The 13,385-nt window shown below is 61.9% G+C and overlaps 1 protein-coding gene across 1 annotated transcript in view; it reads right to left on the reverse strand.

The window, feature by feature from the left end:
* LOC121340599 (retinal guanylyl cyclase 1-like) overlaps nt 1–11,691 on the reverse strand; it is a gene marked incomplete at both ends in the record, with an annotated part of 22,474 nt that extends 10,783 nt beyond the window's left edge. Inside the window, 8 exons of the mRNA XM_041413463.1 lie at nt 312–392; nt 1,953–2,051; nt 2,993–3,094; nt 4,278–4,402; nt 6,828–7,182; nt 8,143–8,517; nt 9,150–9,451; nt 11,112–11,691. Coding sequence (XP_041269397.1) covers nt 312–392; nt 1,953–2,051; nt 2,993–3,094; nt 4,278–4,402; nt 6,828–7,182; nt 8,143–8,517; nt 9,150–9,451; nt 11,112–11,691 — 2,019 coding nt within the window. The remainder of the gene's footprint in view (nt 1–311; nt 393–1,952; nt 2,052–2,992; nt 3,095–4,277; nt 4,403–6,827; nt 7,183–8,142; nt 8,518–9,149; nt 9,452–11,111) is intronic.
* Nucleotides 11,692–13,385: the final 1,694 nt, after the last annotated feature.

Raw genomic sequence — 13,385 nt, forward strand, 5'->3', positions numbered from 1 at the left:
CCGGTGCCCCCTGGTGTCCCCCGGTGTCCCCTCAATGTCCCCATGCCCCCCCCGGTGTCCCCTCAATGTCTCTATGTCCCCCGGTGTCCCCATGTCCCCCCAGTGTCCCTATCCCCTCAATGTCCCAGTGTCCCCCTGTCCCCCGGTGTCCCCATGTCCCCTCAATGTCCCACAACCCCTCAATGTCCCCATGTCCCCTCAATGCCCCGGTGTCCCCGTGCCCCCCGGTGTCCCCTCAATGTCCCAGTGTCCCCATGTCCCCCGGTGTCCCTCGGTGTCCCCCGGTGTCCCCGTGTCCCCGTGTCCCTCACCTTGCAGAAGGCCAGCTTGGTGGCCGGTTTCACCTCCGTGTGCTGCTCCCCCGGGAACTTCTTCAGCCACACCCAGTCACCCTGCGGGGGAGGGGCAGGGGGCAGGGCTGACACCTCGGCCCCCCCACACCGGGGGACACTCGGGGGCGGTTTTGGGGTGACTGGGGGCGGGTTTGAGGTCACTCGGGGTGGGTTTGGGGTGAATAGGGGCGGTTTTGGGGTGACTTGGTGGATTTGGGACAATTTTGGGGTCACTGGGGCGGTTTTGGGGTGAATAGGGATGGTTTTGGGGTGAATAGTCACTGGGGCGGTATGACTGGAGGAGGTTTTGGGGCGAATGAGGACAGGTTTGGGACAGTTTTGGGGGGGATCGGGGCAGGCTTGGGTGGGATCAGGGTGGTTTTGGGATTTGGGGTGACTCAGGGTGGGTTTGGGGTGGTTTTGGGGCAGTTTGGGGTGACTGGGGAGGTTTTGGGGTGAATAGCGGCGGTTTTGGGGTGAATAGGGGTGGTTTTGGGGTGACTGGGGGTGGTTTTGGGGTGGTTTTTGGGTGACTCGGGGTGAGTTTGGGACAGTTTTGGGGTCTTGGGATGACTGGATGATGTTTTGGGGCGAAGGAGGACAGGTTTGGGACAGTTTTGGGGGGGATCGGGGCAGGCTTGGGTGGGATCAGGGTGGGTTTGGGATTTGGGGTGACTCAGGGCAGCTTAGAGGCAGTTTTGGGGTGCCTGGGGCGGGTTGGGGTCAGTTTTGGGGTCACTGGGGCGGTTTTGGGGTGAATAGGGGTGGTTTTGGGGTGACTGGGGGTGGTTTTGGGGTGGTTTTTGGGTGACTCGGGGTGAGTTTGGGACAGTTTTGGGGTCACTGGGGCGGTTTTGGGGTGAATAGGGGTGGTTTTGGGGTGACTGGAGGAGGTTTTGGGGCGGTTTTGGGGTGAATGAGGACAGGTTTGGAACAGTTTTGGGGGGGATCGGGGCAGGTTTGGGTGGGATCAGGGTGGGTTTGGGATTTGGGGTGACTCAGGGCAGCTTAGAGGCAGTTTTGGGGTGCCTGGGGCGGGTTGGGGTCAGTTTTGGGTTGCCAGGGTCGGTTTTGAGGTGCTGGGGTGGGTTTTGGAGCCAGTTTTGGGGTGCTGGGGTCAGTTTTGGGGCGGGTTTTGGGGTGACAGGGGTAGTTTTGGGGTGACTGGGGCAGTTTTGGAGTGGGTTTTGGGGTGACTGGCGTCGGTTTTGGGGTAGGTTTTGGGTTTTGAGGTTGGTTTTGGGGTGGGTTTTGGGCTGCCGAGGTAGGTTTGGGGGCAGTTTTGGGGTGCCTGGGGCAGTTTTGAAGTGGGTTTTGGGGTGACAGGGTCAGTTTTGGGGTGCTGGGGTTGGTTTAGGGACAGTTTTGGGGTAGCTGGGGCAGTTTTGGGGTGCCGGGGTTGGTTTAGGAGCAGTTTTGGGGTGCCTGGGTCAGTTTTGGGGTGCCGGGGTTGGTTTTGGGGTGCCTGGGTCAGTTTTGGGGTGAGTTTTGGGGTGCCGGGTCGGTTTTGGGGTGCCGGGGCAGTTTTGGGGTGCCTGGGTCAGTTTAGGGGCAGTTTTGGGGTGCCGGGTCGGTTTTGGGGTGCCTGGGTCGGTTTTGGGGTGCTGGGGCCGCTCTTACCTGCACGGAGGCGACAAGGCCCTGCTGGTTAAACAGCAGCAGCAGCAGGGGGAGGTTGCTGCTGCCCCTCGCGTTATCCTGCGGGAAAGCAGCTGTCAATCACCGCCCGGGGGCGGGGCCAGCTGTCAATCAATCATCCCGGGGGCGGGGCCAGCTGTCAATCAGCGCCCGGGGCGGGACACAGCTGTATATAATTGTCTGGGGGCGGGGCCAGCTGTCAATCACTGCCCAGGGTGGGGCATGGCTGTCAATCATTTTCCTAGGGGTGGAGCCAGAATCAGCTGTCAATCATCTCCTAGGTGTGGTTATCATCTGTCAATCATCGCCCAGGAGCTGAGATCAGCTGTCAATCGTCGCCCCAGGCAGCTGAGATCAGCTGTCAATCATCTCCTGGGTGTGGTTATCACCTGCCAATCATTACCCAGGGCCTGACATCAGCTGTCAATCATCTCTCAGGGGCGGGGCTGTGATCAGCTGTCAATCATCTCCCAGGGTGCAGGAGTTAGCTGTCAATCATTGCCCAGAGAAGCTGAGATCAGCTGTCAATCACCTCTCAGGGGTGGGGCTGAGATCAGCTGTCAATCATCGCCCCAGGTAGCTGAGATCAGCTGTCAATCACCTCTCAGGGGCGGGGCTGTGATCAGCTGTCAATTATCACCCCAGGCAGCTGAGAACAGCTGTCAATCATCTCCTGGTTGTGGTTATCAGCTGCCAATCATCGCCCAGGGCCTGAGATCAGCTGTCAATCATCTCTCAGGGGCGGGGCTGAGATCAGCTGCCAATCATCTCTCAGGGGCAGGGCTGTGATCAGCTGTCAATCATCTCCCAGGAGCTGTGATCAGCTGTCAATCATTTCCCAGGAGCTGTGATCAGCTGTCAATCATTTCTCAGGGGCGGGGCTGTGATCAGCTGTCAATCATTTCCCAGGAGCTGTGATCAGCTGTCAATCATTTCCCAGCGGGCCTGAGATCAGCTGTCAATAATTTCCCAGGAGCTGTGATCAGCTGTCAATCATCTCCGGGCGGGGGGCGGGGTCTCACCTCGGCCACGGCCACGTTGGTGGTGTCGGGGCCGGGGGCGCCGTGGGCGCTGCGGGCGTCGCCCCCGCTCTGCCCGGCCAGGCTGGTGTGGCTGCTGTCCACCTGGGAGGGGACAGGGGGACAGCGGGGTCACACCAGGGGCGGGGCTGTGATCAGCTGTCAATCATTTCCCAGGGGCGGGGCTGTGATCAGCTGTCACTCATCGCCGGGGGCGGGGCCGGGGTCCCCAAGCTGTGGCCACCGCTGTCCCCTGGGAGGTGGCCTGGCCTTGTCGCCCCCGCAGGTGGGGAGGGGGGAGGCTGTCCACCTGGGAGGGGACAGGGGGACAGCGGGGTCACACCGGGGCCACAGCGGGGCCACTCACTGCTGTCCCCAGTGTTCCCAACCCCCTCAATGTCCTCACCCCCAATCCCCCCAAGGTCCCAATCCCTGCAATGTCCCCAGTGTCCCAAATGTCCCCTCACGTCCCCAATGTCCCCAGTGTCCCCCATCTCAATGTCTCTGCTGTCCCCAGTGTCCCCATTAATGTCCCCACTGTCCCCAGTGTCCCCACTGCTGTCCCTGCTGTGACATTGGGGACACGGGGACACTGGGGACACGGGGACATTGGGGACACTGGGGACATTGGGGGTACTGGAACGTTGGGGTGACACTGGGGACATCGGGGGCATTGGGGACAGCAGGGACACTGGGGGATTGGGGACAACAAGGGGACATTGGGGATGTCAGGGACATTGGGGACATTGGGGACACTGGGGACATAGGGACAACGAGGGGACATTGGGGACATTTGGGACATTGAGGACAATGAGGGGACACTGGGGACAGGGGGGACATTTGGGACACTGTGGGGGTTGGGGACACTGGGGACATTGGGGACAATGGGGGGACATTGGGGACAGCCAGGTGACACAGGGGACAGCGAGGTGACACCAGGGACAGCAGGGACAGCCAAGTGACACTGGGGACAGTGGGGACAGTGAAGGGACTTTGGGGACAGCAGGAACGCTCTGGTGTGGGGACACCGAGCTGCCACCAGGGCCACCAGGGCAGGGACACGGCGGTGCTGAGGGGACAGCAGGGCCACCAAGGCCACCAGGGCCACCAAGGCCACCAGGGCCACCAGGGCCACCAAGGCCACCAGGGCCACCAAGGCCACCAAGGCCACCAAGGCCACCAGGGCCACCAAGGCCACCAAGGCCACCAGGGCCACCAAGGCCACCAAGGCCACCAAGGCCACCAGGGCCACCAGGGCCACCATGGCCACCAAGGCCACCAAGGCCACCAAGGCCACCAGGGCCACCAAGGCCATCAGGGCCACCCACCTGATGTGGCAGGCCAGGGCGGCGCCGGCCGCGACGAGGGCGGCGATGAGGAGGAAGAGGAAGAAGACGAAGCCGGCGTCCATCCCTGCGGAGAGACCACGGGAGTGACCAGAATGACCAGAGTGACCACGGGAGTGACCACAGGGGTGACCAGAGTGAGCATGGGAGTGACCAGAGTGACCACAGGGGTGACCAGAGTGACCACAGGGGTGACCAGAGTGAGCATGGGAGTGACCAGAGTGACCACGGGAGTGACCAGAGTGACCACGGGGGTGACCAGAGTGACCAGGGGAGTGACCAGAGTGACCAGAGTGACCACAGGGGTGACCAGAGTGAGCATGGGAGTGACCAGAGTGACCACAGGGGTGACCACCACGGGAGTGACCACAGGGGTGACCAGAGTGAGCATGGGAGTGACCAGAGTGACCACAGGGGTGACCAGAGTGACCACAGGGGTGACTAGAGTGACCACAGGGGTGACCAGAGTGACCAGGGTGATTAGGAGTGACCAGGGGTGACCAGGGATGACCAGAAGTGACATGGGGGGACTAGGAGTGACCGGGAGTGACCAGGAGTGACCAGGGGTGTCCAGGAGGGACCAAGGGTGACCAGGGATAACCAGGGGTGACTAGGAGTGGCCAAGGGTTACCAGAGGTGACCAGGGATGACCAGGGGTGACCAGGAGTGACCAGAGGTGACCAGGAGTGACCAGGAGTGACTAGGGATGACCAGGGATGACCAGGAGTGACCAGGAGGGACAGGGGTGACCAGGGGTGACCACAGGAGTGACCAGGGGTGACCAGGGGGGACCAGGAGTGACCAGGAGTGACTAGGGATGACCAGGGATGACCAGGAGTGACCAGGAGGGACAGGGGTGACCAGGGGTGACCACAGGAGTGACCAGGGGTGACCAGGGGGGACCAGGAGTGACCAGGAGTGACTAGGGATGACCAGGGATGACCAGGAGTGACCAGGAGGGACAGGGGTGACCAGGGGTGACCACAGGAGTGACCAGGGGTGACCAGGGGGGACCAGGAGTGACCAGGAGTGACCAGGGGTGACCAGAAGTCGCCAGGGGGGACTAGGAGTGACCAGGAGGGACCGGGAGTGACCGGGAGTGACCAGGGGTGACCAGGAGTGGCCAAGGGTGACCAGGGGTGACCAGGGGTGACTGGGAGTGACCAGGGATGACCAGGAGTGACCACAGGAGTGACCAGGGGTGACCAGAGGTGACCACAGGAGTGACTAGGAGTGACCAGGGGTGACCGGGAGTGGCCAAAGGTGACCAGGAGTGATCAGGAGTGACCACAGGAGTGACCAGGGGTGACCAGGGCGATGTGGTCACCCGGGGAACCGATGTCACCCTGTGGCACTGGAGGTCACCTGTGGGTGAACACGGTGGAGCCGGGAGAGGATGGACGGACAGAGGGACACACGGGCAGAGGGACACACGGACAGAGGGACACAGGGGCAGATGGACACACGGGCAGATGGACAGATGGACAGATGGGCAGATGGACACACGGGCAGATGGACACATGGGCATGGTGGCACCATGACCCCAGTTGGCCCAGAACCATGGCGGCACCACCACGGCCGGTCCAGCACCGTGGTGGCACCACGACCATGGTGACACCACAGATGACCCAGAACCATTGTGGCATCACAACCGTGGTGGCACCATGACCAGGGAGGGCACCACTGGTTCAGCACCATGGTGGCACCACGGCAGACCCAGAACCGTGCCTACCACCATCACCACTGGTCCAGCACCGTGGTGGCACCATGACCCCGATCATCCAGTTCCACGGTGGCACCATGACCATGAGGGCACCCAGAACCGTGGTGGCACCACAGATTATCCAAAACCACGGTGGCACCACGATCCCAATCATCCAGCACCATGGTGGCACCACGGCAGACCCAGAACCGTGCCTACCACCATCACCACCACGGCCATTCCAGCACCATGGTGGCACCACAGATGATCCAGAACCACAGTGGCACCATGATCCCAATCATCCAGCACCATGGTGGCACCACAGATGATCCAAAACCATTGTGGCACCACAACCGTGGTGGCACCACGACCATGGGGGAACCACGGCTGCTCCAGCTCCATGGTGGCACCACAACCATGGTGGCACCTCGACCAGGGAGGGGACCACTGGTTCAGCACCATGGTGGCACCAACAACCATGGTGGCACCTCGACCAGGGAGGGGACCAATCATCCAGCACCATGGTGGCACCACAGATGATCCAAAACCACGGTGGCACCATGATCCCAATCATCCAGCACCATGGTGGCACCACAGATGATCCAAAACCATGGTGGCACCATGATCCCAATCATCCAGAACCATGGTGGCACCACAGATGATCCAAAACCACGGTGGCACCATGATCCAAATCATCCAGCACCATGGTGGCACCACAGCAGACCCAGACCCACCTCCACCACCACCACCACCACCCCTCCCCTCCCGCCCCACCGGTGACCCCGCTCACCGCCGTTGCAGATGGCGCCGGAGTCGAACCAGCAGCCGGCGTCGGTGGCCGGGCTGGCGCTGTGGGGCCAGTGGGGGCTGTGGCTGCGGTAGCTGAGGCCGCGCGTGCCCGGCTCCAGCCCGTAGACCGCCCACAGGTGGTGGCCCTTGCCGTCCGTGTCCAGCACCACGTAGGGCACCGAGACGTCGCCGTCCCGGTCCACGGTGAAGGTCTGGCAGAAGCCCTGCAGCTGGAAGTCGCGGGCGTGGTCGGCCACGCTGGTGCCCATCACCCAGCGGCCGCTGCGGCGCGCGGCCTCCACCGCCGTGGCCAGGAAGTAGATGGAGTTGTAGATGGTGGAGAAGAGCGGGTGGACCTGGCGGGGGGACAGGTGGGACGTGGGGGTGACGCCAGGGTGGGCAGCTCGGGGGATTGGGTTGGGTTGGGTTGGGTTGGGTTGGGTATGGTTGTTTGGTGTTGGCCGTGGTCAGTGGAGGTGTCCACGGTCAGCTTGCATTGGCCATGGTCAACCAAGATGGTCATGGTCGTCTCCCATTGGCCATGGTCAACCAAGATGGTCATGGTCGTCTCCCATTGGCCATGGTCAACCAAGATGGTCATGGTGATGTCCCATTGGCCATGGTCAACCAAGATGGTCATGGTCATCTCCCATTGGCCATGGTCATCTCATGTCGGTCATGGTCATCTTGTGCTGACCATGCTTATCTCTCATCGGCCGTGGTCAAGGCAAGACGGCCATAGTCATCTTCCATTGGCCATGGTCAACCAAGATGGTCATGGTCATCTCCCATTGGCCATGGTCAACCAAGATGGTCATGGTGTTGTCCCATTGGCCATGGTCAACGAAGATGGTCATGGTCGTCTCCCATTGGCCATGGTCAACCAAGATGGTCATGGTCGTCTCAGTCCTCCAGAGATGCCCCTGGAGATGCCCCAAATCTCCTGAAGGTACCCCAAAACCCCCTTGAGATGCCCCCAAACCTCTCAAGATGCCCCCAAACCCTCTCAAGATAGCCTCAACCCTCTCGAGATGCCCCCAAACCTCTTGAGATGCCCTCAAACCCCCTCAAGGCACCCCCAAACCCCTCAAGATATCCTCAAACCCCTCAAGATATCCTCAAACCCCTCAAGATAACCTCAAACCCTCTCGAGATGCGCTCAAACCTCCTGGAGATACCCTCAACCCTCTTGAGATGCCCCCAAACCCTCTCAAGACACCCTGAAAGCTCTCAAGATGCCCTCAAACCCCCTGGAGACACCCCCAATCCCTCCAGACACAACCCCCAAACCCCCTCGAGACTCCCCCCAGCCCCACCTCCGCGGGGTCGAGGTTGGCAGGGACCTCGTAGGCCGCCTTGGCCTCCTCCAGGGCCTCGTGGAAGGAGGCGTCGGGCGAGTCGATGGTGATGGTCAGCACGGCGTCGTAGGCCAGGCGCAGCTTGGTGTTGTTGGCCAGCACGGGGTAGGGCACGCGGCGGTAGGGCAGCGCGAAGGTCAGCGCGTCGTAGGGGACGAAGACGAAGGTGCCGTCCGTCATGCCCAGGTCCTCGGCCTTCTCCAGGAGAACCTTCTGCTCGCGGCCGCCCAGCAGCACGGAGTGCATGCACATCAGCACCACTGCCGGGGGACACGCGGGGACACGCGGGGACACGGCGACGTGGGCGTGGGGTGGTGGCGGCGGGCACCGCGCCTGGGCTTCCGCTGTTATGGCTGTGTCTGTTTTCGTCCCATTGGCCATGGTCAACCAAGATGGTCATGGTCGTCTCCCATTGGCCATGGTCAACCAAGATGGTCATGGTCATCTCCCACTGGCCATGGTCAATGAAGATGGTCATGGTCATCTCCCATTGGCCATGATCAACCAAGATGGTCATGGTCAAGGCAAGATGGCCACAGTCATCTCCCACTGGCCATGGTCATCTCCCCTTGGCCACGGTCACCTCCATCCCTAGTTGGTGGCCTTGTCCACCCAGTCCTCCAGAGATGCCCCTGGAGATGCCCCAAATCTCCTGAAGGTACCCCAAAACCCCCTTGAGATGCCCCCAATCCTCTTGAGATGCCTTCAAACCCTCTCAAGACACCCCCAAACCTCTTGAGATGCCCTCAAACCCCCTCAAGGCACCCCCAAACCCCTCAAGATAACCTCAAACCCTCTCGAGATGCGCTCAAACCTCCTGGAGATACCCTCAACCCTCTTGAGATGCCCCCAAACCCTCTCAAGACACCCTGAAAGCTCTCAAGATGCCCTCAAACCCCCTGGAGACACCCCCAATCCCTCCAGACACAACCCCCAAACCCCCTCGAGACTCCCCCCAGCCCCACCTCCGCGGGGTCGAGGTTGGCAGGGACCTCGTAGGCCGCCTTGGCCTCCTCCAGGGCCTCGTGGAAGGAGGCGTCGGGCGAGTCGATGGTGATGGTCAGCACGGCGTCGTAGGCCAGGCGCAGCTTGGTGTTGTTGGCCAGCACGGGGTAGGGCACGCGGCGGTAGGGCAGCGCGAAGGTCAGCGCGTCGTAGGGGACGAAGACGAAGGTGCCGTCCGTCATGCCCAGGTCCTCGGCCTTCTCCAGGAGAACCTTCTGCTCGCGGCCGCCCAGCAGCACGGAGTGCATGCACATCAGCACCACTGCCGGGGGACACGCGGGGACACGCGGGGACACGGCGACGTGGGCGTGGGGTGGTGGCGCCAGCCACCGCGCCTGGGCTTCCGCTGTTCTGGCTGTGTCTGTTTTCATCCACCCTTCGTCTGTCCGTCTGTCCCTCCATGCATCCATCATCCATCCATCCATCCATCCATCCATCCCGGCGACGTGGGCGTGGGGTGGTGGCGGCGGGCACCGCGCCTGGGCTTCCGCTGTTATGGCTGTGTCTGTTTTCATCCACCCTTCGTCTGTCCGTCTGTCCCTCCATGCATCCATCCGTCCATCATCCATCCATCCATCCATCCATCCCATGTCCACCATCTTCATCCACCCTTCGTCTGTCCGTCTGTCCGTCCGTCCCTCCATGCATCCATCATCCATCCATCCATCCATCTGTCCATCCATGCATCTATCCATGTCCACCATCTTCATCCACCCTTCGTCTGTCCATCTGTCCGTCCGTCCCTCCATGCATCCATCCGTCCATCCATCCATCCATCCATCCATCCATCCATCCATCCATCCATCTGTCCATCCATCCATGCATCTGTCCATCTGTCCATCCATCCATCCATCCATCCATCCATCCATCCATCCATCCATCCATCCGTCCATCCCATGTCCACCATCTCCATCCATCCCTGCATCCCTCCATCCCTCCTCCATCTCCATCCCTCTCTCCATGTTCATCTCCATCTTCATTTCCATCTCCACCTCCATCCCACCTCCATCTCTCCACCTCCACCTCCATCTTTCCATCTCCAGCTCCACCTCCCTCCAACCTCCACCTCTCCATCCCCTCTCCATCTCCACCTCCACCTCCATCCCTCCTCCACCTCCACCTCCACATTCACCTCCATCCCCATCTCCACCCCCACCTCCATCTCCACTTCCATTTTTCCGTCTCCATCTCCCTCCAACCTCCATCCCCATCTCCACCTCCATCCTCACCTCCATCTCCACCTCCATCTTTCCATCTCCATCTCCGTCTGCATCCCACCTCCATTCCCCCTCCATCCCACCTCCATCTCCATATCTCCATCTCCACCTCCATCTCTTCATCTCACCTCCACCTCCATCTCCACTTCCATCTCCATCCCCATCCTCACCTCCATCTCCACCTCCACCTCCATCCCACCTCCATCTTCGTCTCCACCTCCATCTCCACCTCCATCTCCATCTCTCCGCCTCCATCTCCATCTTTCCATCTCCATCCCACCTCCATCTCCATCCCACCTCCATCTCTCCATTCCAACTCCATCTCCATCTCCACCCCCATCTCCATCTCTCCATTCCACCTCCACCTCCATGCCCCCTCCAGCCCCCTCCCACCTCCATCTTTCCATCCCACCTCCACCTCCACCTCCATCCCCCCTCCAGCCCCTCCCCTCCACCCCCGTCCCTCACCTCTGTTCCATCTCCATCCCACCTCCATCTCCATCCCACCTCCACCTCCACCTCCATCTCCCCATCTCTACATCCCACCTCCATCTCTCCATTCCACCTCCACCTTCGTCTCCACCTCCATCCCCACCTCCATCTCCATCTCCATCTCCACCTCCACCTCTATTCCCACCTCCATCCCACCTCCACCTCCACCTCCATGCCCCCTCCAGCCCCCTCCCCTCCACCCCCGTCCCTCACCTCTGACCCCGTCCGCCCTCTGGACCCTCCTCAGCGCCTCCTCCGCCTCCTCCTCATCCTCTCCGGCCACGGTGACCACGCTGACCGGCAGCCCCCTGGCCCTCAGCTCGCGGGCCACCTCCTGCCCGGTGTCCACCCACAGGTCCTGCGGCGCGGCCACCACGGCCACGTGCGCCCAGCGGAAGTACCGCAGCACGGCGTGCAGGACGCCGGCCGGAGCGGGCAGCGGCCTGACCAGAGTGACCGCTCCGGCCGCTCCGGCCGCGCCGCACGCCCAGGACACCAAGGGCTTGTTCCAGGCGGCGGCCAGCAGCCCGGCGGCGCCGCAGGCCGCGGGGTTGAGGGGACCCACGATGGCGCTGGCGTAGCGCTCGGCGCTGACCACTCCGGCCACGGCCTGGGGCGTGGCGCAGGCCTCGGACATCACCACGGCGTCCCACCAGTAGCCGGCGGTCAGCGCCGGGTCGCGGTTGAGCCGCGCCACCGCCAGGCGCGAGGCCACGTCCGGCAGCGCCCGCGCCAGCAGCGGGTCGCAGCTCCAGGGGCCCAGCACGCCCACCTTGAAGGTGGCGGCCAGGGAAGGGACGGGGCAGGGCACTCACCATTGGAGGTGTCACCTTTGGAGGTGTCACCGTTGGAGATGTCACCACAGTGGGAGATGACACTGTTGGAGATGTCACCATTGGAGATGTCACCACGGGAGGTGTCACCATTGGAGATGTCACCATTGGAGATGCCACCATGGGAGATGCCACCACCGTGGGAGATGTCACCATTGGTGATGTCACCGTTGGAGATGTCACCACCACGGGAGATGTCACCGTTGGAGGTGTCACCACTGGAGATGTCACCACCGATGTCACCTTTGCAGGTGCCACCGCGGGAAACGCCACCATCAGCAGAGCCACCACCGTGGGAGATGTCACCGTGGGAGATGTCACCATGAGCAGAGCCACCACTGTGGGAGATGTCACCATCGGAAATGTCACCATGGGAGATGCCACCATGGGTGATGATGTCATGGGAGGTGCCACCGCTGTTGCAGATGTCACCGTTGCAGGTGTCACCGTGGGAGCCGATGCCATGGAAGATGCCACCACCGTGGGAAATGTCACCGTGGCAGATGCCACCATGGGTGATGATGTCATGGGAGGTGCCACCGCTGTTGCAGATATCACCGTGGGAGGTGCCACCACCGTGGGAAATGTCACCATGGCAGATGCCACCTCTGCTGGACATGTCACTGCTGGAGATGCCACCATGGGGGATGCCACCACCGCTGGAGATGTCCCTGTAGGAAATGTCACCCTGAGAGATGATGCCATGGAAGATGTCACCGTGGGAGGTGCCACCACAGCTGGAAATGTCACCGTTGCAGATGCCACCGTGGGAACCGAAGCCATGGGAGATGCCACCACCGTGGGAAATGTCACCGTGGGAGATGCCACCTCTGCTGGACATGTCACTGCTGGAGATGCCACCACGGGAGATGCCACCACAGCTGGCCATGTCCCTGTGGGAGGTGCCACCATGGGTGATGATGTCATGGGAGGTGCCACCGCTGTTGCAGATGCCACCGTGGGAAACAATGCCACGGGAGATGTCACTGTAGGAAATGTCACCAGGGGAGATGCCACCGCTGTTGCAGATGCCACCGTGGGAAACAATGCCACGGGAGATGTCACTGTAGGAAATGTCACCGTGGCTGATGCCACAAAAGCTGGAAATGTCACTGTTGGAGATGTCACCACGGGAGATGCCACCACTGTTGCAGATGTCACCGCGGGAGGTGCCACCACCGTGGGAACCGAAGCCATGGGAGATGCCACCACCGTGGGAAATGTCACCATGGTAGGTCCCGGTGCCACCGTGGGAGGTGGCGGCGCCCCGGCGGGCGCTGTCCCCGCTGTCCCCGCTGTCCCCGCTGTCCCCGCTGTCCCCAGCCCCTCCCCCGCGTGGCCGCATGTCCAGGCCGGGGCGCTCAGGCCAGGCCGTGGCCGGAGGCGTCCAGCGATGTCAGCATGGCCGCCGGGCGGTCACCTGGGGCCATGGGTGATGATGTCACGGGAGGTGCCACCACCACTGGACATGTCACTGCTGGAGATGCCACCACGGGAGATGCCACCGCTGTTGCAGATGTCCCCGTTGCAGGTGCCACCGTGGGAAGTGATGTCATGAGAGATGCCACCAGTCCTGGAGATGTCACTGTAGGAAATGTCACTGTGGCAGATGCCACCACTGCTGGAGATGTCCCTGGGGGAGATGCCACCATGG

This window comes from Onychostruthus taczanowskii, unplaced genomic scaffold (assembly GCF_017590055.1).
Source record: "Onychostruthus taczanowskii isolate IOZ18803 unplaced genomic scaffold, ASM1759005v1 scaffold410, whole genome shotgun sequence".
NCBI classification, from domain to species: domain Eukaryota; kingdom Metazoa; phylum Chordata; class Aves; order Passeriformes; family Passeridae; genus Onychostruthus; species Onychostruthus taczanowskii.